The sequence below is a fragment of the Perca fluviatilis genome, chromosome 6 (genome assembly GCF_010015445.1).
Source record: "Perca fluviatilis chromosome 6, GENO_Pfluv_1.0, whole genome shotgun sequence".
NCBI lineage: Eukaryota > Metazoa > Chordata > Actinopteri > Perciformes > Percidae > Perca > Perca fluviatilis.
This window is the reverse complement of record NC_053117.1, coordinates 15,139,495-15,163,747: the sequence shown is the minus strand read 5'-3', so window position 1 is coordinate 15,163,747 and position 24,253 is coordinate 15,139,495. Positions and strand designations below refer to the sequence as shown.

Sequence of the window (24,253 nt, the reverse complement as noted above, 5' to 3'; positions counted from 1 at the left end):
TAAATCTTTTTATTTAAACAATTTTTTTTCTCTTCAGTAAAGCACAACCTCTCCGTCCCCCTTTACTGTGACATGTCGTCTCCTCTGACTCAAATCAAAAATCTTAGAGGTTTGACTGAAGATTTACAGGCTATAAAACCTGGCAAGAGAATGTTCTGTAACAGACTCCAGACAAAGGACAGGTGACTGCTGACATCACTTCCTGTCGCCAGGCCTCCACATCCTCAAGGTTTCAGCTTACAGTCGACAGCAGCTGACAGAGTACGACTCAGCAGTTGTTTCTATTAATAATCAGTTCAGACAGACAACTATCCTTTGTGCTGCGTTTAAAGACACTTTGACAGCTGTCCTCTGTGCTGCATTCAAGGACACTGACAACCACTCCAAAACTCTCTGCGTTGCGTTCAAGGACACTCTGACAACTGATCTAAAATTGTCCTCTGTGCTGCTTTCAAGGACACTGACAACTGCTTTAAAACTGTGCTCTGTGCTGCTTTTAAAGCGACTCCGACGTTTAAAAACTGATGCTTTGCTGCATTAATGTTGCTGTCAGAAAATCCATGTCAGACTTATACTTTTGGTGTGAAAGCCTCGTTACGCCACTCACTGAGCTGATGTCTCTTCCTGTCTACAGGGCTGATGGCGCAGCTTCAGCCAATCCCAGCAGAGGACCGCCTCCTAGAGCGCAGCCTCCATCTGTTGCCCGGGGCAATGCCAACAACATTGTTAGAGACGGGGTGAGTTTACCACCTCCAGACCTCCAGGACACTCTGTAGAACCTGACTAATGTGTGTGTGTGTGTGTGTGTGTGTGTGTGTGTGTGTGTGTGTGTGTGTGTGTGTGTGTGTGTGTGTGTGTGTGTGTGTGTGTGTGTGTGTGCGCGTGCGCGTGTGTTTTAGACTAAAGTACTAAAACAATCATTATTTCCAAAAGTCCTCTTGTGATCATCTGTTTTATAATATAATTTGTTTGCAACAAAACACAATTGTTTGTCCTTTGTTATTATGTAGTTTTATAAATATCTTTAGCTGTCATTCATGACACTTTATATTTCTCTTTAAGCTCGCCAACTTTTAAATGTGTTTTCTGCTCACCCTTTTCATGAAGGTATAACAAAAAAGCATTTTAAGAAATTATGACCTCATCCAACAGATCAGTTAGTCACATTTCCAATTAATCACCATAGAAACACCCCTGGTAATTAGTGTTGTGCCTTCATGTTTTTATTGACCCCATATAGACCATAAGCAAGCACAGACACAATGACATCATAAACATGTTAATGTTATGAACTTGCCTGTGACTCTGCTGATCAGGAGGCCGATGATGATGATGATGATGATGATGATATCAATGTGCTCCCGGTAAGCTTCAGGTTTAGATTACTGTGTTAGCCATCAGTACATGTAGGTATTACTGTGTTGGTATGACGCGCACACCTCCCTCCTCCTCTAGCTCCTCATATAGTTCAACTTGTGACTAGAAAATTACTTTTTCCTATATATTCTGTATAAATTAATAGATTTAAATTAGAGTCTAATCAATTATTTCATACATATAAGATGCGTATTAGTGAAGACCTTTTGGAATAGCTGGCTAATAAATGTACTAATCGGTGGATACTCCAGTAAATCTGTATAAAGTCAATGTGAGTGTGTGTTTGTCTGTCTGTATGTTTCCATTACAACTAATTAAAATGATTGAGTTCATGAGTCCTAACTTCCTCTGCTCTCTCCATGTAAAGCACCACGCTCAGCTACTGCCACCGCAGGAGGTAAAATACTTACTACTCACACTGTAATACTACTACTGCAATACTACTGCTGTAATCTCTAATGCTGCTACTGTAGTGCTCTGAACTTGTATCTGCTTGCTGCTGCTGCTTTTAGTGAATATTCTTTGTTGTAAGAGTTATGTAAGTTGTTTTTTTTAAACATTTACTGACTCAGAGGTGGAAGAAGATATTTTACTTCACTGAAAGTAGTTATACCACAGTGTAGAAATAGTCTACACTCATGCAGAATATATATATATAATTATATTATATAATAATAATAATAATAATAATAATAAATATATATATAAATATATATATATTTATATATATTTATTATTATTATTATTATTATTATTATTATTATTGGTGCTTTAATGTGATCATCACTTTAATGTTGCAGCTGATAAAGGTGGATTTCATTTGAATTACTTTATACATTGCTCGGTAGTTTGTTGTGAATTTGAAATCAATACATTTGTATCTTCACCTATAATAATAAATCATAATTTATTTGATTGTGTTTTATTATTAATCAGTATCTGCAAAAACTAAAGATGTCAGATATATGTAGTGAAGTAGAAGTATAAAGTAGGAGAAAATGGAAATACTCAAGTAAAGTTCAAGTACCTCAAAATCGTACTAGTACAAGTATAGTACTTATGTTACTTTTCACCACTGCAACTTTAGTTTGACTTGAGGTTTAGTATCTCTGTGTTTTCTTGTTGTGACTGTTGCTCTTGAAGGAAAAGTGATAAAGGGTTCCTGTCTCCTATCTACTGTCCATCATCAAATTAAATACTAAAGAAGAATAAAAAAGAAAGCCAACCTCTGTGGACATGAAACTGTTGTCATCAGTTCTGTTTCTAGGAAAGGTTTAATAACCTGAAGAGGAGTTTCTGTTCTACAATTACAGATAAATTAGACAGTTTTGAAGGGTGTTTTAGACATTTTTTAGGCTGAACCTCTTTCAAATTTCAAATTCAATATAATGAAAGGTGGTTTGTATTTATCAAGTTATACCCTGGCTTTGAAACCACACTTTGCAGCGAGATGAACATGTACAGAGATAAAACTCAACATCTAAAATTGACAAATAAAATGTGGACGAAATTTAAACTAATGGGAATTTTCCACTGTGTGTGTTTGATCAGGTGGTGGAGACCAACAGGACAGCTTCCTCCTACGTTTTGAGGCCTCCTCCTCCCCCTCTGTAAGATCCCAACTCTTTTATATATTTATATATATATATATATATATATTCATTCATTCATTCATTCAGCTTCTGGAACACAACACACAAATTCAACGCCCAAAATCTCAACACAAAGTCATCTTACTTTATCTTGCACAGATGCTGGATTCTAGCAATATCACGACAGCACACAATAGTCCATCTTGTCAGGCTTTAATACATATGTGTCTAAATCATAGTGGCTCAATCAGCATCCTGTGAGGTGCTACTGGCAGCTACGTGCGTGGTTTAGGTCTGTGTGACGATACGGAGAGGCGACTGCTCTTTCAAAACAACAATGGCAGCTCCTGAAGAGGTTAGCATAGATGCTGCAAAAGCATCAGTTATATCAGAACTGGAGAGTATTTCCTAATTGAATGAAGAGCAAAGAACCGCACTGAAGGCTTTTCTTGATGGAAAAAATGTTTCTGCTCTTCTCCCGACTGACTTTAGCATGAGTTTGATAGACTGTTGATACATCCAATCACCTGCCAGGTATTTTTTTTAAAGGGCCTGCCCTTTTCCAAACAGTTTCCAATGACTGCTTGCAGATAGTTCAGTGTTACATACCATCAGGTTACCTCTTACTAGCTTTTTACGGGCATTTTAACTGCATCTAAAAGTCTTGCTCAGGAGTAATGTGATGTGATGACACCTGAGATATTTCCATGACAACTGAGCAAACTCCACCCGCTGATGAAGACTGTGAGCAGAGTAAGCTAACTCTTAGTTAACTGGTCCTAAAAAAACATCTTCCAACAGCAGCAATCTGTCTAAATAACATTTTGTATGTTGTTGTTTTGAACAGGTGTATAAATAGAAATGTAAAAAGGAGACATTGTGGTGCAGCACCAAGGGTTGTTGACTTCTCTTTTTTATTTTGTATTTCTCTCTCAGAAAACCGAAACCTTCCGCTGCATCTCAGCCTCTGGTGCCTCAAAGACCTGCCCCCGCTCCGCCTGTTTAACCAATCAGGGGGCCCTGCCCACCCCACCTGGATGGCACCGCCTCTTTTTCTCCTACTCTTCAACCCCAGTCACCCAACACTCAAAGCTGGTTACCTAGCAACAGCCAGGTAAGGATTCTGGAGACAAGATGGCAGACAGCCGGTCCTGCACTACGAACTGGACCAGGAACTGGGCCGCTTCACCAGGAAACTACACCCAGTCAGACATCGGGACTGAACTGAAGCAGCTACTGTTCTCTACAGACTTTCTTTCTTTCTTTTTGTGACGCATTGTCTGCTCTATCACCAAACCAGCCAATCAATTTCAGAACAGTTACCTGTGACATCAACAAGCCAACTACTAGATGAACTTGTTCTTACCCAATCAAAAATGTATTCACCACATTTTGTATTCCTGCTGTTAAAAGCTCTTCTAATAATTTCACTAATTTAAATGAATTTATTTAGCATGCTGGCTAACTTACAAACAGTTGTGGGTTAGGGTTCCAAGGTTACAATTAATGCTTGTTAGCTGCAGTGTTTCCCAAATGTTATACTACTGCTAGCATTACAAAATATATGTAGTTAGCTTGCCAGTTTGTTAACTAATGATTGATAGCTAAGCTTACAAGTTCATGAGCTAATGCTAATCGGCCTTGTTACCAGTTAAACAGGTGACACTGCTGAGTCATCAAATTCATTATCATCAACATTTTGTACTCTAAAATTAGTTAATTAAAACCGGCTAGCTAACAACGCTAGCAGGCTTACAATGTTGTGAGCAAGCGCTACGTAGCAACAGTGTTTCTCAAATTTCATGCGTTATAAAATATTCACTGTATATTTAGCTAGCCAGTTTGGTAATGTTTAACAGCTAGCAGTGCTAGCAAGCTTACATGCTTGTGAGCTAATGCCACTAGACCAGTAGCTTCCCAGTCACTACCCTACATTTATTAATAATTATTGACATTAGGTACTTCACCAGACAGCCAGTAAATTAATGTCATCAGTGAGCTGGCTTGTTAACTGACTGTTAGAATAATTACATTTTTAAAGGATAGACAGAACCACTGAAGTTATATCAAAGTAAATTTTTACTTGCAAACACAAGGAATCAGTTACAGTACTCACAGCATAAGTACAGAAGTGACTAATGGCGTTTTTCCATTACATGGTACCTGCTCAACTCGACACACTGTACGTAGGTTTTCCATTGCAGATTTTAGTACCACCTCAGCGTGGCTGGTCATCAGGTCAGCGCCACAGTAAACTGCTGTGAACCTAACGCGACACAAACGCAGAACGTCGAAGGTGTGTTGTTGTTACCACAGCCAGAAGACCCATTTTTTTTCAAATGAAGTTGGAGGCAGCAAAAAAACCCACAGCTGGCTAAACTGATTAAAAATGTCCGGTTTGTTCAGGACACCCCCCTCTGTCGCTTTCACGTCACCTTTTGGTATCGCCTCAGCTCGCTTGGAACCTTGACTGAGCTGGTACTAAAAAAAAGTACTTGTTAACAGGTAACGTAATGGAAAACCAAAAAAGTAGAGTAGAGTCGAGGCGAGGCGAGCAGTTACCATGTAACGGAAAAGCACCATAACTGGAAGCCCTCTACATCGGCTTATTTATGAGTGAAATACAATTTGATGTCGTCAGTTGTTATCTGGTCAGGGAGTGCATGTTCTTTCCTCAGCATCATACTGTGCTCAGACAAGATAGCCAATGGTTCCATGTTATCTTGTGAGAGCAATCATTATAATATGGTATTTTATGCAAACAGTTTAAATATTTAACAAAGACAGTAGAATATAAATCTCAGTTTTTCAAACACTGACATTTGCTAGCTTCTAACTGACAAGTTATTAGCTACAGTATATTCCATATTTCACCATGTTAACACTAGTAAGTATTTACTATATAGTAAGCTAGCCAGCTTGCTAACGAATGTTTGCTTGCTAAGAGCAAACATAAAGAGCCCCTATTATACTCCTTTTCAGCGTAATCTCTGTACTCCTGGGGTCTACTAGAATAGGTTTACGCCTTGATGTTCAAAAAACATTATGTTTCTCATACTGCCCATTGCTGCAGTGCCTCTCTCTGAAACACTCGGTCTGAGCTCTTGGCCCGCCTTCCTAAAAAGCCCTGTCTGCTCTGATTGGTCAGCTGGGCCTCTCTGTTGTGATTGGTCAACCAAATACAAACAAGCCACTGAGCGGGCTGTGCTTGCTCAGGCAGCACCAACAGACGGCACATATGAAACGCTGGGCTGGCTTTCTCAATCAGTGACATCACTAATGGGGGAATTTCAAACAGGAATGTGGGCGAGCCGTTTTTAGGCAGTTGAGAAAAAGTGCTGTCTGTGGGAGAGAAAGCTTCATTTGGAGTGAAATGTGTTTTTTTTTTGTACTTTATACATCTATTACATTCACAAAACACTATATAACATACTAAAAATGGGAAAATCCAAAAATAATAGGGGCTCTTAAAAGGCCAATTTTAATGATTTTTTAAAAAATGATTTACCATTAAATTGAACAGTATTTTTTTTAAAACAATGGGTTCTTTAATTCAGACAGGAGCAGCTTCTCTTTTATAACTGATGGTTTTGCTGAAATGAAAGCTTTGTAGCACCTTGCCAAGCTAATTACCATTATTTCTATTACCATTATCTAACCACTATTAAGCGCCCTCAAAAACAATAGAACGAGAAAAGTCTCTGGCTGAAATTGATTGTGTTTTCTATTGTTAAAATTGTTAATTTTAGTTCAACAATGAGGTTTAGATAAGGGTCAATTAGATGTACTGAGAAGTGCTTCACTTTGATTGGCTGGTTTGAAGACGCAGACATTTCTTTCTCTGAATTAAAGCACTGGTGCCGTCTGATTGCACTTCCCCTCTGCTCAGCACTGTAGTAGGAATGTACAGTACCCCTGCTGCTGTGCGCGGGCACGCTTGGTCTCCACCACCCGGTTCGCCCGGCGTTCTCTCTCTCTCCAGAATTGTAAAATCTCAGTATGCAACACTGTCTTGAGTGCAAAGCTCTTCTGAGTTTTACTTCCCCTCCACCCCCGTGCGGTACGTTGATGTTTGTGACTTTCTGCAAGAAAAGTACGCTGACCTCGATTAGTTTTATAACAAAGCAAATCTCCTCTGAAACACTTCAACACCGTTAAATAATATCTGATGTTCAGTATCTCTTGTGGAAAACTAAATGTTCATGAGGAGACCTCCTGATATTTCCAGCAGCTCCAGTGGAGTCTGATCAGTCAGAATATCAGTGATGTAAAAAGGTCCCACTATGGAGGTCAGAGGTTGTGCTTTTATTTTCAAAAACGGTGCTTCAGAATGGCTTAAGGTGGAACAACGCTGCTCTCATGTTTTAGTGTGGACCAGGAAAATGGAACTTTTAGAAAAAAGTGATGTAAGCCTGTTGGCTCTAATGCACTGTGTTGTTTGACATCTAAAAGAGGAGGAAGAAGAACAGATTTATTGTATATATTATGCCTTTATGACAGTAGAGAGATGACAGGAAATGACACACTCTAAATGCTAAGAGGTATAAATTACAACAGTTCATGGTCTGTTAAATCTACTGAACATCACAGATTGAAGATGGTTAACAGTGTTGAATTGTCTAAAGGTGAAAATGATCCGTTAGACTCACAGCTCACACCATTGGAACACCTGCTTTAAAGTCCTAAAAAGTGTCCAAACTTGTTGTCCGCCCCGTCTTTAACACCAACATCACCTGGATGTGAGAAACTAACCGAAACACAATCAGACTCCTGACTGTAGACTGATTTAAAAACATTCAGGACCTTTTAGTTTCTCTCGTGTTGTGTGAATGCTCGGCAGCAACCATCACAGTCACTTAACACCGGAGGGAGGGATCCCTGCCGCCCCCAATCACAGGTTTCATTCAAACCAGGGATTTTTACACCACCAATAAACCAAATGTTTCTGTTTGTCTGTCTGACCGGCCACATCTGCTGTTAACTGACAGTTAGCATTGTTAGCCAGTTAGCCGCACACTGCAATTAATGAACCTGGATGCACTGTGTGAGGAGAACATTGTGTTGATGTTTTTATCTGCTTTAGTATATTTTTAATTTGCTGTCTTGAGTGTTTTTGCACAGAAATCGGTGTGAACGGACTGATGATTAAAAGAAGACACTCATAGGGCTAATATTGTGCCATTTCATCGTATTCATGCCAAAAAAATGTAAGCATAATCAGTTCCCCCAGAATGTTATTCCTGAGGAAAAGAAAAGAAAAGGTCTTGAGAACAAACCGTTCAGACTGAAGTTATTTAGAGACGTGAGAACAGCTGAAGCTGAAGTTTACAAAAGCATCAAATTACAGTCCGTAAACTACTACTTCTGCTGCTGCTGATTGCTTTAAAGTTAAAATAAGTCTGGTGATATTCCCCATTTTTCTTAAAATCAACAAATCTCATGTTTAGACTCAAACCAGCAGTGAATGTATCTTCTAACTTTGTGTGTGTGTGTCACAGCCTAATATATAGTATTTCCTTCCTCTGTGCAATAGAGCTGCATTGTTGTTAAAAACATCACTGGGCCAACCTTTGCAAACAACCACTGGGTAAATGCTTTTGTAATATTTCATTCTTTTAACTACTTTGATTTTATATCATAAGATCTCAAATATCTGCTGTAATTTATTTTAAAGTATTATGTAGATTACAGTATACATTTACAATCTTTTAAAATCTAATGAAGAAGGCAAACATTTAGCACGGCGCCCTCAGCGAAGACGACACCGGCCTGAAAATGGAAGTGTATTGTTGTTTAAAAATAATAAATGAAACCATATATTTGAGGTGTTTTTAAAGTCATCGGTATTTTTTTTTCTTTTTGTTGGTTTGAGTCCAAACATGATTTGGTGTGTGTGTGTGTGTGTGTGTGTGTGTGTGTGTGTGTGTGTGTGTGTGTGTGTGTGTGTGTGTGTGTGTGTGTGTGTGTGTGTGTGTGTGTGTGTGTGTGTGTGTGTGTGTGTGTGTGTGTGTGTGTGTGTGTGTGTGTGTGTGTGTGAGAGTGTGTGTGTGTGTGTGTGTGTGAGTGTGTGAGTGAGATAACACCAGACTGGTCCTTTAAATGGTAGATTCTTATTCGTATCCAGACAGTAGTTTAGATGTGGATGACGTGATGGATGATGTGTAATAACAGAATCAAGAAAAATGTTGGGGAGATATACCCTGAGTTTGGTCCTCGAGGCAGAGATTCCTTCCAAACTACAGTACACTTACAGTAACACTTAAATCCTACTTGTTACTAACTTAAGACTCTTCTTAAAAAGTAGGGGGGTAGGCAGCCTGAGAGGTAAAACTCAGGACAAGAGTCTCATGGTGCAGTTACAGTATATTTATGCTAAACCTGTGTATACTGTATGTGTGCGTTGTACCACAGCAGGTAAATAGTACAGGCATTATGCAACATGACCCCACACACATTGCAATAGAAACTCTTTCAACTGATCTAGTCTCATAAAAGTCTCCTCTACAACATAAACAAAGTCCTAAGAGATCCAAGTGGTGGAATGTATTGAAACATACAGAATTTGGTGATGCCACAATCTCCCATTGCAGCGCATGGGAATATGGAAAATATATAAAACTAACAAATATCACCATGAAACTTCCCCAGTTGATTAAGACAATCAATTTTTATTACAAGTTTCCTGAACTTTTATATCTAATTATGCAAATAATGCATTATCTTATTAAATATGTGCTAATTTGCATAAATAAAGCTGTTTTGGTATTTTTAACTTGGAACCTATTTTCCATTGGTGTCTAAGTGACTAATGTGAACAAAAATCTTTGAAATCTTTAGACCAGTATTGAGTGAGAACGCTCCAACCGGCAGCCACAAACCGGGCTGTAATGGAAAATGCACACGGTCAGAAAAATAAAAAAATAGGGTCCAGGTTGAAAAAAAACCCGTACCCTTTTAAATATTATTTTAGGAAGCAAAAAAGTGGAGCAAGGGTATGGTTAAGAAACACATATATTTATGCAAATTAGCACATATTTAATGAGACAATGCCTAATTTGCATAATTAAATATAAAAGTTCAGAAAACTAATATAAAACTTCTAACTAAAACAAAAAAGTATCGTCCTAATGTAAATAATCAACTGGGGAAGTTTCATGGTGATATATCTGTTAGTTAAGAATGCCCATGCACCTTTAGTCTCCCCCCTTAACATGGGCTGCAATGGGAAATTGTGGCATCGCTGATTTCAGTATTTTTCCATACTTTCCACCATTTGCTCTCTTAGGACTTTTTATATATTATAGAGCAGACTTTTATGAGTAATAAATATTTGTCTGATTTTCTGTTGCAATTTGTGGAAGACTCATCCATTTTTTTTCTCACAAAAGGCTTGTACTAAAAGGGACACCATATGATTGATTGGCAGGTGTCATCTCTTAGTAAACACTGATATCACCATGGCAGAGAATCTCGTCACGTTTTTCTATTATAATAAATGATTTTATATAGGATTTTGTTTGTCTTTTTCTCTTTGCAAATGTCAACATGTTATCTGTGGTAATACGTTTCATTTCATTATTAAATATTGCTGTGTCACAAGGAAACCTGTGATTGATTTTTATGTTCAAAACCGTCAATTATGTTAAACTTTTATCTCTAACCCGTTGGAGCTGAAAACAACGACGCTCCACTCTGGACCTTTTGTTTCTGTCATGGTTTATTGAAGTTTACAGTTTGACAAGTTTCAGGTTACTATAGCAACGGCCATGGAGCAGAACCATAGAGCCCAAACCTGTGCTGCGTTTAAAGTGCTGTTTGCTGGGATAAATTCATCCTGGGACAATAAACATGACATCCTGCAGCTTCATGTGATAATTTAATAAACTTGATTAAAACAGAAAATAGTTGTGTTGATTTGGTAACATTTTAATTATGTTTTTAAAGTTTTTTCATATTTTATATTACATTGTATATTATATTCATGATATAAATATATGTAATGATATATATAAAATAGTAATTAAACTATTGCATTTTTATTTATTTATTACTATTATACCAAAGCCCGTTTACGTCTATTAGAAATTCTTTGATTATACTTTAGAATAAAGTAAATCATGGGAAACGCCCCGCCCCCTGCGTCGGGACGTCTGCGCTGCGTCACGTTACGTCACCCCCACACGGGCGTCGCTTCCATGCTCCGCGCACCGAGCTGTCATCATTTCACCGGGAGAGGCGAAGGGCATCCGGGATACCGAACGAGAGGGTAGCCACTGAAACTCGTTTCTCGAGGTCAGTAACCGAGATTTAAGACTTTAAGGAGGTGTGGGACTTGCCAGGGCGATTATCTGATCTGGTGTTTTAACACACACGGGTCCCGGGTTCAGTTTACAGAAAACTAAAATCCGTCCTGAGGATTCTCAGAAAGACAAAACCTGTTAGCATGTTAGCCGCATGCTAGCTAACACACACACACACACACACACACTAGGGATACTAACGTTACCGTGTACGTTTGATCATCTGTCAAAATACTCGCTGAAACTGTCGGTGCTGGTGAACATTATGGTTCACACAATAGAAGAAAAAGGATAATATTAACCATGAAGTTCGCTTCCTAACAGCTTACTCCATTATCACTACTCTAGCCGCTAGCCAAACGTGCTAATGGCAATTATTAGAGAAAGTAGAAGCTAACCGGCTAATTATATAACCTAGCAAGTTATCTCTGAAGCTAATCATGTAGCCAATTTGTGCAGATTAACGTTGTTAACCAGCTCTCTTTAGCTTCAGTCTGTATCGTTTAGCTACATTGAGAGGAGATCATTTTACAATGTTTTGATAAAGCAGTAATTTTCGGGAACTCATGACTCGTGAAAGGACAAAGTGACTGACAGCTGGTGTAGCAAATAGTTAAAGCTTTGGAGTCCTATTTTGGGCGGGTGATATCTCAGACAGCCAATGAAGAGGCCGGGTAGGCAGGTGGTGGGCGCGTCCAGGCCTGGGTGAGGGAAGGAGAATGAAGGTAGGGAGTGGAGACCCAACAAGGTCAAAACACAGACGGGGAAACTCCAACTGGGGGAACACATGAACACGGAGCGGAGGTTGATCAGCTCTGACAGACTGGAAATAACTAAAGTTACATTTCTGTTTTTGGGAATAAAGTCATCTGAAGGTTTTTATGAACTTTTACTGCCTCTGGCTGTGTGTGGGATGTAGATCAGGAAGCTGGCAGAACAATTGAAACGGAATAACATTTGGCAGGTTCTTGGGCCGCAGAGATACACTGGCATTCTTAAAGGGGTGATAGAATGATTATATAGGGTATTTCACACTGTTCCTTAAGGTCTCCTAATGGGGTATGTAACATTGGTTGGGCTGAAAATGGCCTGGTTGATATTTTATTGGCCCTTATGCATCCCTGTGTTTTGACCCTATTTGTAACAAGAGCTTTTCTTCCAAATATGGTATGCTCATGAATATTTAGATGAGCTGCGCGCTGATTGGTTGAGCGAATCCCCATACACACACATTAGAGATGCAACAGAATCTCATATTCCAGACACTGCAATGTTTCGTTACCAAATTCACTTCTGAGACTTTTTTTATGCAAGAAATCAACTATATAAAGCTCAAATATGGGCCGTTTTACGAAAATTGATGGCTAATTGCAAATTTGGTAAGACGTGTCGGACTTTAGGAGCTCCACACAGTCTGACGAGAAAGCAACAGCCTGCTGAGCTCCATACCCAGCGCAAAGTCACCCTTTGTGGATTACTGCACTACCGGGACTACGCGGTAGTGCCGCTCTCAGCAGCTAGCTAGCTAGCTATATGTCCCATTCAATAGGAAAAGATAGCGGCTAGCTAGCTAGCTACACTTTCGGCATAACTATAGTATATTTACAGTTTGAATTTCGTCACGGCACTTATATTACAGGTTACCCAATGTCTTACAAAGCTTAGCTAACACTTGTCCGATTTCAATTTAATGCATTTTTTTGAATTTCAGAGGTCTCGTTAGGAGAAGGCTAGCTAGCTCTCATTGATGGACTCCAGGTCGCGGACTCTATCAACAAGACTCGCGGACAAGAGGCGTTTATTTCCCTGATCGTTTGTTTAATTAACTCAAAACACATATCCATTATAAGATTAACTGGAACCTGCGGTAGGTAAGAGATTGCGGGTGTAACAAGCTTGTTGACCGCGCTCTCAGTCACAGCGATGTAGCAACCCAGGCAGCACCGGCCGCTGAACTCCGACACACAGTCGGACAGAATTTGCAATTAGCCATCCATTTTTGTAAAGCGGCCCATATTTGAGCTTTACATAGTTGATTTCTCGCATAAAAAAGTTTCAGCAGTGAATTTTGTAATGGAATAGCAGAGATCTGCACGACATAGATTCAGAAGACTAGCTGACCTCAGGTCCGTTGTGTAACCTATGTAAATGTTGGGGCGTGACAAAGAGAGAGACTAGAGCCAAATGAGGAGGAGTTGAGAAGTTGACGTCAACTTTTAGCTTTGTTGAGATTCGCCCGTTTTCAGAGGCAGTTTCAAATTGTGAGAACCTCTCAAGGATCACTGCCCCGTTGACGGGACACTGCGTCGCTGTAACCTCGATAAAACTTCCACTCATTTGCGTTTTTATAACTTTAAAGCATTAAATATTCAAAATATACAGCCATGCGACACACCAATTGAAAGCTTAGCCTCTAATGATTAATTTAAGCCCACATACAAAGCATACAATGATTTATAGCAGTTACACAACTGTTACAAAGTAAACAATTTACAATAAAACAATTCAGCCATAATCTCGCGAGGTGTCGAGAGTGCATCCATACTGACTTGTTTTCCCTTTCAGCAACAAAGTGGTATTTTGCCCAAAACTTGATTTTCATAAATCCACAAAAGTCCAAGGAAATGTAATATCCAAGCTTTATATTCCAAAACGATCTGTTCGCCTCGCAATGTTGAAGTTTCTGGCCGATCACAACGGAAAACCTTGCGTTTCCATTTCCGCACTTGTCATCGCCAGCTTCTCTCTGCCCAGCTTGCTACATGATCGATGTGGGCGTCATCGTATTCCCTAGCTTCTAAGCTTTCGATTGGTAGCTCATATTAGCCAATCCGTTCAGGTTTGCTTCTGATATGGCCAATGGAAGCGGACAAGCCGATGACAACATGTCAGGGACCACGCTGAGACCATATGTCAATGGTTGAGACGATCGCCATTTTCTCGGACCACTTAGATTTAAATGTTATAAGGAGGGAGTGAACGGAGTTGTCAGAACGCTTAATAAAGTTTGACTTTATCTGACTGTTTTGTTGACATTCCCTTTAGCACAGCTCCATCTAGTGGATGCATAACGCAACCCCAGTCAAACGTTTGACTGCAGTATCTTCTATTCTATGCGCCTTATAATCCGGTGCGCCCTATATATGAAAAAAGTTCTAAAATAGGCCATTCATTGAAGGTGCGCCTTATAATCCGGTGCGCCTTATAGTGTGGAAAATACGGTAGTTAAAAGCAAGAACAATGTTTCCTCCTCGTCAATTCCGTCTGCTAGCAAAAACAGAAAAATGCCTAAAAGCTGCTGCGTGGTGATATTCACTACAAACAATGTGAAGAACCCATAACTAGGCCTGTCACGATAACAAATTTTGCTGGACGATAAATTGTCCCAGAAATTATTGCGATAAACGATAATATTGTCATCGAGAGACCATTTGCATCTAATATAATGATAATGTCCAAATAATAGGCCTAATACTACTACTACTACTACTACTACTACAGGTACACCTTTTCAAAGATCAATACACTTTTATTTCTAAAGAATATTTAACACTGGAACTGGAAGACATTTTAAATATCCACAATATGTCTTTGATCTCCTTTGGTATGTCGTCTTTCACGCTGATGTAGGCTACAGTTGTGGAATTGCCGTTTGTGACACGTAAGTTCTCAGACTAGAGACTCTGTACTACATTTTACAATTATTTAACACTAAATATTACATTTAAATAATATATAATAAAAAAATAAAATCTAAATGTATGGCTAGCTCGCCACGTGGCGAAAATGTACCAAAATAGTTCTGTTTTTCAGCCTTCATTTTGGCGCTGGGCGGCTTCTACTCCTCTGCAGGTCGGAGCTTCCGTGGGCGGGCCGACAAACACAGACACACACTTTCCACACTCCGGTCCGCGGACAGCTGTAGGCTTGTACCGTTAATGTTCGGTGCATTGTCGGACACATGGAGCCACTTTCCTGAAACCGCTATGCGAGACTGAAGAGTCCACAGCGGCGTAATGTCCGAGCCCGTCTCCACAGTCTCCACCTGCAGGTTGTCAGCTGTGGGTTTGGAATGAAACGGAGAAAACGGACGCCGAGTAACACGGTGGATATCGCTCATATACTTTATTTTTTGACGGGCGCTTTAACAGCAAAGTGCTGCAGGAAACCCTGCTCCAACTCTCTCGTTCTCTCCCGCCTGAGTAGCCTAGCCTACCGCCCACACAAAGACCATGCGCCTGACAAGAGGGTTCACTCCTCGTTACGCTAAGGAACCGAGAGTGGTCCTCCAGTCTCTTTGGTAGAGAGAGAGAGGGAGAAACGAGGAAAATAAACAAGCATGCAAACGGAAATTATCGCGGCCGGAAAAATTATCGAGCTAATTTTTTCTTATCATGCGATAACTCGATTTATTGACTATCGCGACAGGCCTACCCATAACTTAAGTTTTTTTAAGGTGCCGAACCCAAAAACTGAGCTTTTATGAAGACAAAAGTGGATACAGACGTGAGGAATCATAAGGAAGAATGGAAATACTGTGGTGTCCTGATACTAAGCTAACGCTATGTCCGATGTTACGTGTGTTAGCGTAACTTACAGACATATAGTTAGCCTAAAACTGACATTTGGATATTTGACTTGGTAACAAAATGTTTGCTGCAAACGTAATCTCAGACATAACGTGAGCTTAGTGTCAGGATCCCATGTTTTTGTTTTCTTTGTTTTTGTGTCTAAGTAACTGCTGGGAACAACAATCTTTGACATTGGTCCAGCAAGATCACTGCAGTCAGCGAAACAAGCTACAATTTAAGTTATTTGGCAATTGCGCACCTTCAGCTTACGTCCACAAAAGTGCTTGTTTTGCCACTGACAGGCTCAGATTATTGTTGTCTGTCTGACACCATTATGGAAAGGATTCCTACTGAGGTCGACATTTTTGTTAAAGATTAAGATCCCTTTTTTACACATAAAACCGTTTGTGAAATTGCTATCCCTAAACCCACCAGACTCCATGTAAATAAACAGTAATTGTATCATTGTAAAATACAATTTATCCAAAGTCAACAGATATAAAATAAAACTATGAAAAGCCGTTTTGGTTCGTCTTTCCACTTTTCCAACAATCACCACTCTGGTTTGGTTTAAATAAACACATAGTTTACCGATTTACATGTGAAAATATGTTTGCTCTATGCGCTCTGAAAATGTATTGTTTATTTAAATGGAGTATGGTAGGTTTAGCGATAGCGATCTCATAGCTATTTTTGGTGTAACAAAGATAATTTTACTCTTTAAAAAGGTCTTTCTCTATAGGGTTCCTTTCCACAATGTTGTCAGACACAACAATCTGAAAAAAAATGTACACTTGCACTTTTAGTAGACAAAAATTGACGATGCACATTTGCCCTATAGGATTACATTTCTAACCTGGTCACAGCGTTCTCACTAAATACTGGAATAATTTTAAAGATTGTTGTTCCCATCAGTCACTTACACACAAAACGTAGGAAAATATCGGTCTATGTTGAAAAAAAACAAGTTACCCTTTTAAGGTATAACATTTTAAGTGTCACTTGTGTCACCATGCATTTATTTCCTTCTGTTAACACTCCTCCGCCCTTCTTTATTTCTCGAACACTTTTTTTTTAAGCCTCTTGTTGCAGGGCGTTCACACAGTAAACCCCTCTGCTTTTTACGCCAGTCTGTTCGTAACACGTCTTGTCTATGAACAGTAATGATAGGGAAGTCCTACAGTTTGAGATAACTGCAAATGTTTCTCTCAAGTTAAAATATAAAACAAGAACAGGGAAAACTTTATGTTGGTGATTAGCTTGTTTAGTTTCCTGTTCCTAGTAGTGGTGTTTGAAATGTGAACAAAACCCTCTCTCTCTCTCTCTTTCTAATACAGTGTGTGTGTGTCTCTCTCTCTCAGCGGACTAACAGAACAGTGGGCAGTGGAGGCAAGTCATTTATCCCTCTCTGTCCTGGGACTAACCGCGGTGGAGTGAGTTTTTTTATCCTGTCGTCGTTTTGAGGTTGAGGACGTCTGGCCCGTCGGCCACATTAAGGACTGCTGATGCATCGTTTAAGGACTTGTGCGGCGCGATTGCGCCCGCTCACTGCCTCACAGGCAGCTCAGACTGTCGGCCCGCAGCGGCCAATAACAGTCGCCTCCACGGGTGGCACAAGGACGTTTCAGCCAATCAGGTGCTACACGGCACCTGTGGCCTCGGAGCCGTTCCTGAACGGGACGAGCTCCAACTACGTGGAGGAGATGTACTTTGCCTGGCTGGAGAACCCCAAGAGTGTTCACAAGGTAAGGAGCAGTAGAGCCCGCTGCTGGTCTGGAGGGGGACTACATACGAAGATCTATCATTGGGGTTTACAGGTCCAGTTAAACAAAGGCACCTCTAAAATAAATATAAAACCTAACTATGTGATAATCAAAAGGTAGCTGATTAAAACTTTCAGTAATTATTTGAGGAATATATGCAAAGGTTTTAATGATTCACATTAGATTAAATCCTAGAACTCAGGATTACCAACAACTTTTTTTTATCATATTTATTTCAATCGTTTTTTTTTTTTCTTTCTTCTAATTATTAAAATATGTTACATTGTATTTAACCCAAAAATTAAGTCAGGCGGTACAAACATGTACAAGAGAAAAGCACAAGTACCTGTTAACAAGAGACACATTACTCTTAAAGGACAGCCAGACTAATAATAGCTGCTTGAAGCTCAGTCACATAACAGAGCTTTCCAAAGTAAAGGCAGGGGAGGCCAGTCTTAAAACACACTGGAGGACATGACTGTTCTTAACAACCCTCACCTCGAACTAGGTGAATAATAGCTGTACCGAATACCATTTTTGAGCTGCGAAGCTTCGGTGCTTTTTAACAGCGAGTGTTCAAAGCTTCGGCAGTGGTGGCAGCGGCGGGGGAAGCCAACATTAGATTGTCCACGGCAGGTTGACGTCGGGTTGCTTTTCTCCAAAAAAGTTTTTTAACTTTAACTTTTTTTTAAGACTTTAACAGTTTATTTTTATTTTTATTTTATTACATTTATATAGCGCTTTATCATAGACACTCAAAGCGCGTTTGGGGGGAGGGGGGGTGGGGACTGCTCTCTAACACCACTAATGTGTAGCACCCACCTGGGTGATGCACGGCAGCCATACAACGCCTTACGACGCCAGACGCCAGAACGCTCACCACACATCAGCTAGTTAGGGAGGGGAACATATTTTTAGTGGTGGGGGAAACCGGAGAACCCGGAGAAAACCCACACAGACACGGGGAGAACATGCAAACTCCACACACAAAGGCCTGGATTCGAACCCAGAACCTTCTTGCTGTGAGGCCACAGCACTAAGTGGGCCACCGTGCTGTCTGACGAGTGACGACCGACGCAGTGTGCTCAGTCAGCGCCTCACTGTATTGGCATTACAGACTGATCTCATAAAGTGATAAAGTAGGCCATTTTGGCGTGTTATCAAGACGCATAATCCCTTTTTAGCGTGTTTATCAACGCAATTCGCCCGCCATTGACCTACATTCTGGTGAATTTTCGGCGTAGCGAGTAGTATAAAGGGACGTAAGTCCACGTAAGGAGGTTGGTTGGGGTGGCGGATGGGTAAAACACAGTACTTTCACCCAGGAGAGCTGGGATTGCGTCCCGCATGTGGCGATTTACAGCAGTTTTTTTTTTTTTATAAAGCCTTATAAGCCCCAATATATGTTTCCTAAACCCAACCATTTGTTGTTTTCCTAAGCGTGTTTTTGTCGTTTTTTTTGTGTTACTAAAGCTTTTCCTAGTGTTCTTTTCCTAAACCCAACCTTTTTCTTTACACGCGTGTGACATTGTTCTCGTGATAGTATGCAACGCGGCAACGCCACGTGGTGTGTATGTTTACTTCTGCTGTATACAGCGTAAACATACACGTGGATAGCTCAAAATGCGTACAGATAACACTCCATTTGGCTTTAGGAAAGTGGCGTGTATGTTTACGCAAGGTCATGATGCCATGTTGGGCATTATACTCATTTCTTATATCTCTATTGGCAGATTACGAGTGAGTGCATCTCTTATAACTCAAAATCTAAAGACTTTGTTCATGGACATAGAAAAGTAAGACACTGAAGAAATAGGACTCTAAAATCTAGAAACTATTAATATCATTAATTAATAAACTCAATGCACACTGTAAACATGACTGTAACAAGTATTCATCAGTTACTGTATTTCCCACCAGCTAAATATAAGGTCAAAAACCATTGAGGTGTCCTCTCCCTGTTGTTTCATGAATGTATAGTGGTCTACACTATATAGTTACTGGTCCAGTGAACTAAGACTATAATTTGGTAGGATTGTACAATTAGGAAAGGTTTTTATAGTTGTACAATCCTCCCAAATTATAGTTCCAGTTTACAGGACAAAATACAACTTGTGTGCTAAGAATTTCAAATAAAATGCACGTGGAAGAGTAATATAGATGATGCTTTACTGTTAAAGAATACAAAAAGAACTAAATCAATTAATGAGATGTATTGGTCTCTAGGGATGGGAATCACCAGAGGCCTCACGATACGATATCATCACGATATTTATGTCACGATACGATATTTATTGCGATTTTAAACATATTGCAATATACTGCGATATACTGCAATGTATTACCTTTTTTCCAACTTCTTCCCAATTTCAAATGATGTCCCCAAAGGAAAATTCTGTCAACATCTGTTTTATCTAAAAAGATTTGTTTGTTTGTTCATCTCGCGCAAAATGGGATTGTCAAGCAGACAGACTGACCAACACATATATCATAAAATATCGATACTTGGCGTCTGTGTATCGATACAGTATTGCCACGAAAAATATTGCGATACTATGCTGTATCGATGTTTTTCCCCCACCCCTATTGGTCTCTGACCAGTCTGCCATTGTTAGAACCATTATAGAAACAAGTGTATAGGACTTTATAAGTCTATTGCCCTTCCATCCCAGACTTCATTTAAAACACATTTGCAACTTTATCAGTGGTGTGACTGATTCACCTCCAGTCTCTAATCTGTTCAGATGAATTTAAATAAAGTCGATGATTGATCATCTAATCATTTGTAGATCCTTTATTTATATTAAAGGTCACTTTGAATGATTTTTAACTAATGGTAATGTGTAAAAACAAAGATTTTAAATCCGGACGGTCAACATTAATTTTGGGACGGTTCCGAGAGGATGGTGGAAAAAAATTAGGGAAGAGCCCTGAGTTCTACTGCAAAACCTGCACGTTTGTGTGGTTTAAAGGAGAGTTTAGGAGAAAGTATCTTAATTGAATTTAACAAAACCAAAGATCAGCATAATCCCCTTTTTTATGTTCTTCAATCAAAATGTTTGGACTTAGCCTTCCAAACAAACAGTAACATTTTGATATAAAAGGTAATCTGGCAGCTGCAGTTTGTTGAACCCTCTTCATCCTGCGATTAAAAAGCAATTAGATTAAATTATTACCATTATTCAACTGGACCGTTGAATAATGACTCAAGAATCCATTTAATGTTTTCATATTTTTCTGCCACAGATTGGAGTAAAAATGTTCAATATTTCTGATAATATGTGGTTTCTAATTGTGGAGGTGAATGTGGAGGTCATAGTAAAACGTGTGCGTGTGTGTGCGTGCGTGCATGCTCGCACATGCGTCATATTACATGTCACAGTTGTTATGTAAAGACCAGACACTGTGCCCTGCTGTTATCAGCTTAGCAAACTAGCTGGAAGCTCCACAGCAGGACACTGACCCTTACTGTACATCATAGTAATAATGTTGTTGTATAGCAACAGGAATCTAATGATATGAAAATGTCTGAGTATGATCAACTTGGCCGAAATTACTTTGTAATAAAATATATAGGTAATATCAGGTATTGTCCTTAAACGTCACTGTGTTACGATTCTGCGTGGAGCATTTAGGGGCAACAAAAACACATCTGTTCATTCAAAAAGCGAGCGTGTATCACCGCTGCCGCTGCTATTGTTTCCATGTTAACGTGATGGCAGACATAATTGCCATACTTTTTCCAACTTGCCCACAATGTTAATTACGTTACCATAGCAACAGCAGAAACCACACACAGGGGAAAACGCTGCAGGAGCTAATGCACCATCATGTCATATTGCTGGCCATTGCCTGTACTTTAAGCTCTATTTAGTTACACGATGAGATGACAGTAGGTGGACAGCAGCAGTCTGTAGCTGTTAAAGTTATTATTAGGGCTGCTGACCGCTGATGTTGGCTCTGATCTCTGATTTTGATTCCCGAAAGTCCTGTTTCTATTTATTTATTCTGGCAGGGACCTTACATTTCTGGCAGGGACCTTACATTTCTTCTCATTCCACAAATAAGCATCACAGGCTTTTTTTCTTTTTAATGTAGAATTGCTTAAAGTGCAAGTTAGGCTAAATTGTAAACATTTTTCTGTGTTTTAAAATTGTAGGGCTGAGACAACCTCCAGCTCACACGGTAGAACGTGCGCTGGGGCTGGGCAATATATCGATTTTATATCGACATCGTGATACGAGACTAGATATCTTCTTAAGATTATGGATATCGTAATATCATGGTATGACATAAGTGTTGTCTTTTCCTGGTTTTAAAGGCTGCATTACAGTAAAGTGATGTCATTTTCTTACCAGACTGTTCTAGCTGTTCTGTTATTTGCCTTTTCCCAAATTAGACATTATAGCCACATTACTGATGATTATTTATCTAAAATCTAAGTGTGAAGATATTTTGTTAAAGCCCCAATTGTCAACTCTAAAATATCGCCACAATATCGATATCGAGGTATATGGTCAAGAATATCACGATATCTGATTTTCTCCCTTTTGCCCAGCCCTAGCGTGCACCCCATGTCTGCTCAGTTCTTGACAGCAACCTAGGTTTGAATCCAACCCGAGGCCTCCTGTCTCTCTTTAGCTGCTCTAATAAAGGAAAAAGCCCTAAAAATATCCTTACATTTTATAGGGTTGAGGGATGTAGTCTAAAAAATACAAAATGTATCACTTGCATAAATATGCATAAAATCTATAACATGAAAAAAATGTAGGCCTAGATGTAAAATCAAATGAGCAGAAATAATTTAAGAGCTGCACCACTTGCAGGGTTGTCATTATCATTCATACCACCCCTTCCCCACAGTGTAGATGTCGTACAGCCTTGACTGCATGATTTATAACTAAAACTACAGGTGGCAGCACAGATTTACACAATTTCACTGAAAAAAGGCACAGATGCAAAGATCGTTACATATCGGATCATTCAGCAGAAAATAGTGATTCACTGGGAAAGTTATTTTTATCCAGCTGTAGTCTAAGGGCTGAAAGCACCTCAACTGTTTTGACAGTGTGACACACGAGCAGCTGCAGGAAGTGATGAGTCTGCATTCACTGCAATCTTAAATCAGAAACTCACTGGTCTGTCTGAACCTGTTTACTGACTTACTTATTCTCTGTTTGGACACATACATGTGGATACGTCCAGTTATTACAGATCAGAATCAGTAGGACAGTTCATGTCCCATCTCGTGATTCTTTATATTCTCCTAAGTGCAGAGTTTTTCAGAGACACTTTACGGCTTAAGGCGAGACACTACAGGTGAATAGGGTAACATTTTTAAATAATAGATACAACCATGAAACTTCCTCAGTTGATTACATACACAAGTATATGAAAAAAATGTATTACAAGTTTTTGAAATGTTTATGTTTAATTATGCAAATTAGGCATTATCTCATTAAATATGCGTGATTTTGCATATATTTTCGGTAGATACATCTGAACATATGATAAAGCCAGGTGCAAAATTATTTTTTCATTTTTTTTGTTTACACACAAGATGAAAACAAAATTTCAGAGAGATTTCAGGATATCTGCTTTCATTACCTAGAAAATCTAAATATACTGTCCATAGCCTTAAAAAAATCGATTTTCGCCATATTTATTTGATTAAAATGTGACCTAAATCAGGCCAGGAATGATTTATTAACAAATCCCTCTGAAAATATCTTCAGAATACTGCTAAGTGTATAACTGGAAAGTTTGGTGTACGTATGTGCTACATAGGCTGAGATGTTTATACTGGAGAATGACAAAAACCTCATTTTGAGAAAATTTATATTTAAATAGGGGAATTTAATACATTTCTATTGGAAAAAATGCTCAAAAACAGAATAAATGCCCAGGGTCTTAGTGATAATAATATAGAATATTTCAAGCTCATGAAAATAATAATAAAGTGGCATGCATATAAGGCCTACAACTGCAGTAACTCATTGAATTAACATTGGAGTATCATGCACAAAGTTGCCGACAAAACCCACGCTAGACAGTTGTATGGACACAGAACAAGACCAACAGTAGATGTCACAGCTTTGTAAAGTCTAATTGTCCATTCCAGCACCATATGTAGGCTATTTTTAGCTATGCTTAGACTCTTGCGCCTGTGTTTTACACTGGCAGTTGTGACAGCCTCAGCTTTCGAGATCCTGAGCATTTTAGTTTCTCTCATTGAATTGACCATCACAACTGTGCTCTGAAGCCACAACTTCTCCATAACAGAAAGCATGGCAGAGGCACCTTCATCAAGGTGGGGATGGCCATACTTGCTGCTGCCTCAAGCTTACTTTCCCCACAAAACAGTCCCCTCAGTCAGCCAATGGTGAAGCTAACTAACCAGAAACAGTCCCCTCAGTCAGCTGATGGTAAGGCTAACTAACCAGGCTCCCATAAGCACTGGTTCATAACAACCCAACAGAACAACACTAATTATGAATCATTCAAAAGACCAATATTTAGAACAATGGAGAAAGCAAACAAAGTAGACTAAATTGTTATTTGACCACCAATTGGGTCAGACAGACAGGTCAGAGAGAGAGACGGGCTCAGTGACCACCAACTGGGTCAGACAGAGATACTCTTCCTCGTCC

At 39.4% G+C, this 24,253-nt stretch overlaps 2 protein-coding genes across 5 annotated transcripts in view; both read left to right on the top strand.

Annotated features, from left to right (window-relative positions):
• The window catches only part of adam9 (ADAM metallopeptidase domain 9), a 40,970-nt gene extending 35,603 nt beyond the window's left edge, over positions 1–5,367 (top strand). Inside the window, exons 21-24 of the mRNA XM_039803697.1 lie at positions 635–737; positions 1,745–1,774; positions 2,929–2,987; positions 3,906–5,367. Coding sequence (XP_039659631.1) covers positions 635–737; positions 1,745–1,774; positions 2,929–2,987; positions 3,906–3,975 — 262 coding nt within the window. The 3' untranslated portion in view covers positions 3,976–5,367. The remainder of the gene's footprint in view (positions 1–634; positions 738–1,744; positions 1,775–2,928; positions 2,988–3,905) is intronic.
• A 5,771-nt stretch (positions 5,368–11,138) lies between these two features.
• ogdha (oxoglutarate dehydrogenase a) overlaps positions 11,139–24,253 on the top strand; it is a 43,594-nt gene continuing 30,479 nt past the window's right edge. For 3 of the 4 annotated variants that reach the window (XM_039803864.1, XM_039803862.1, XM_039803865.1), the window contains exons 1-2: positions 11,139–11,261; positions 17,202–17,585. In XM_039803864.1, coding sequence (XP_039659798.1) covers positions 17,346–17,585 — 240 coding nt within the window. In that variant the 5' untranslated portion in view covers positions 11,139–11,261; positions 17,202–17,345. Of the gene's footprint in view, positions 11,262–17,177; positions 17,586–24,253 lie in introns of all 4 variants that reach the window. The other variant, XM_039803863.1, reaches the window with a different exon arrangement.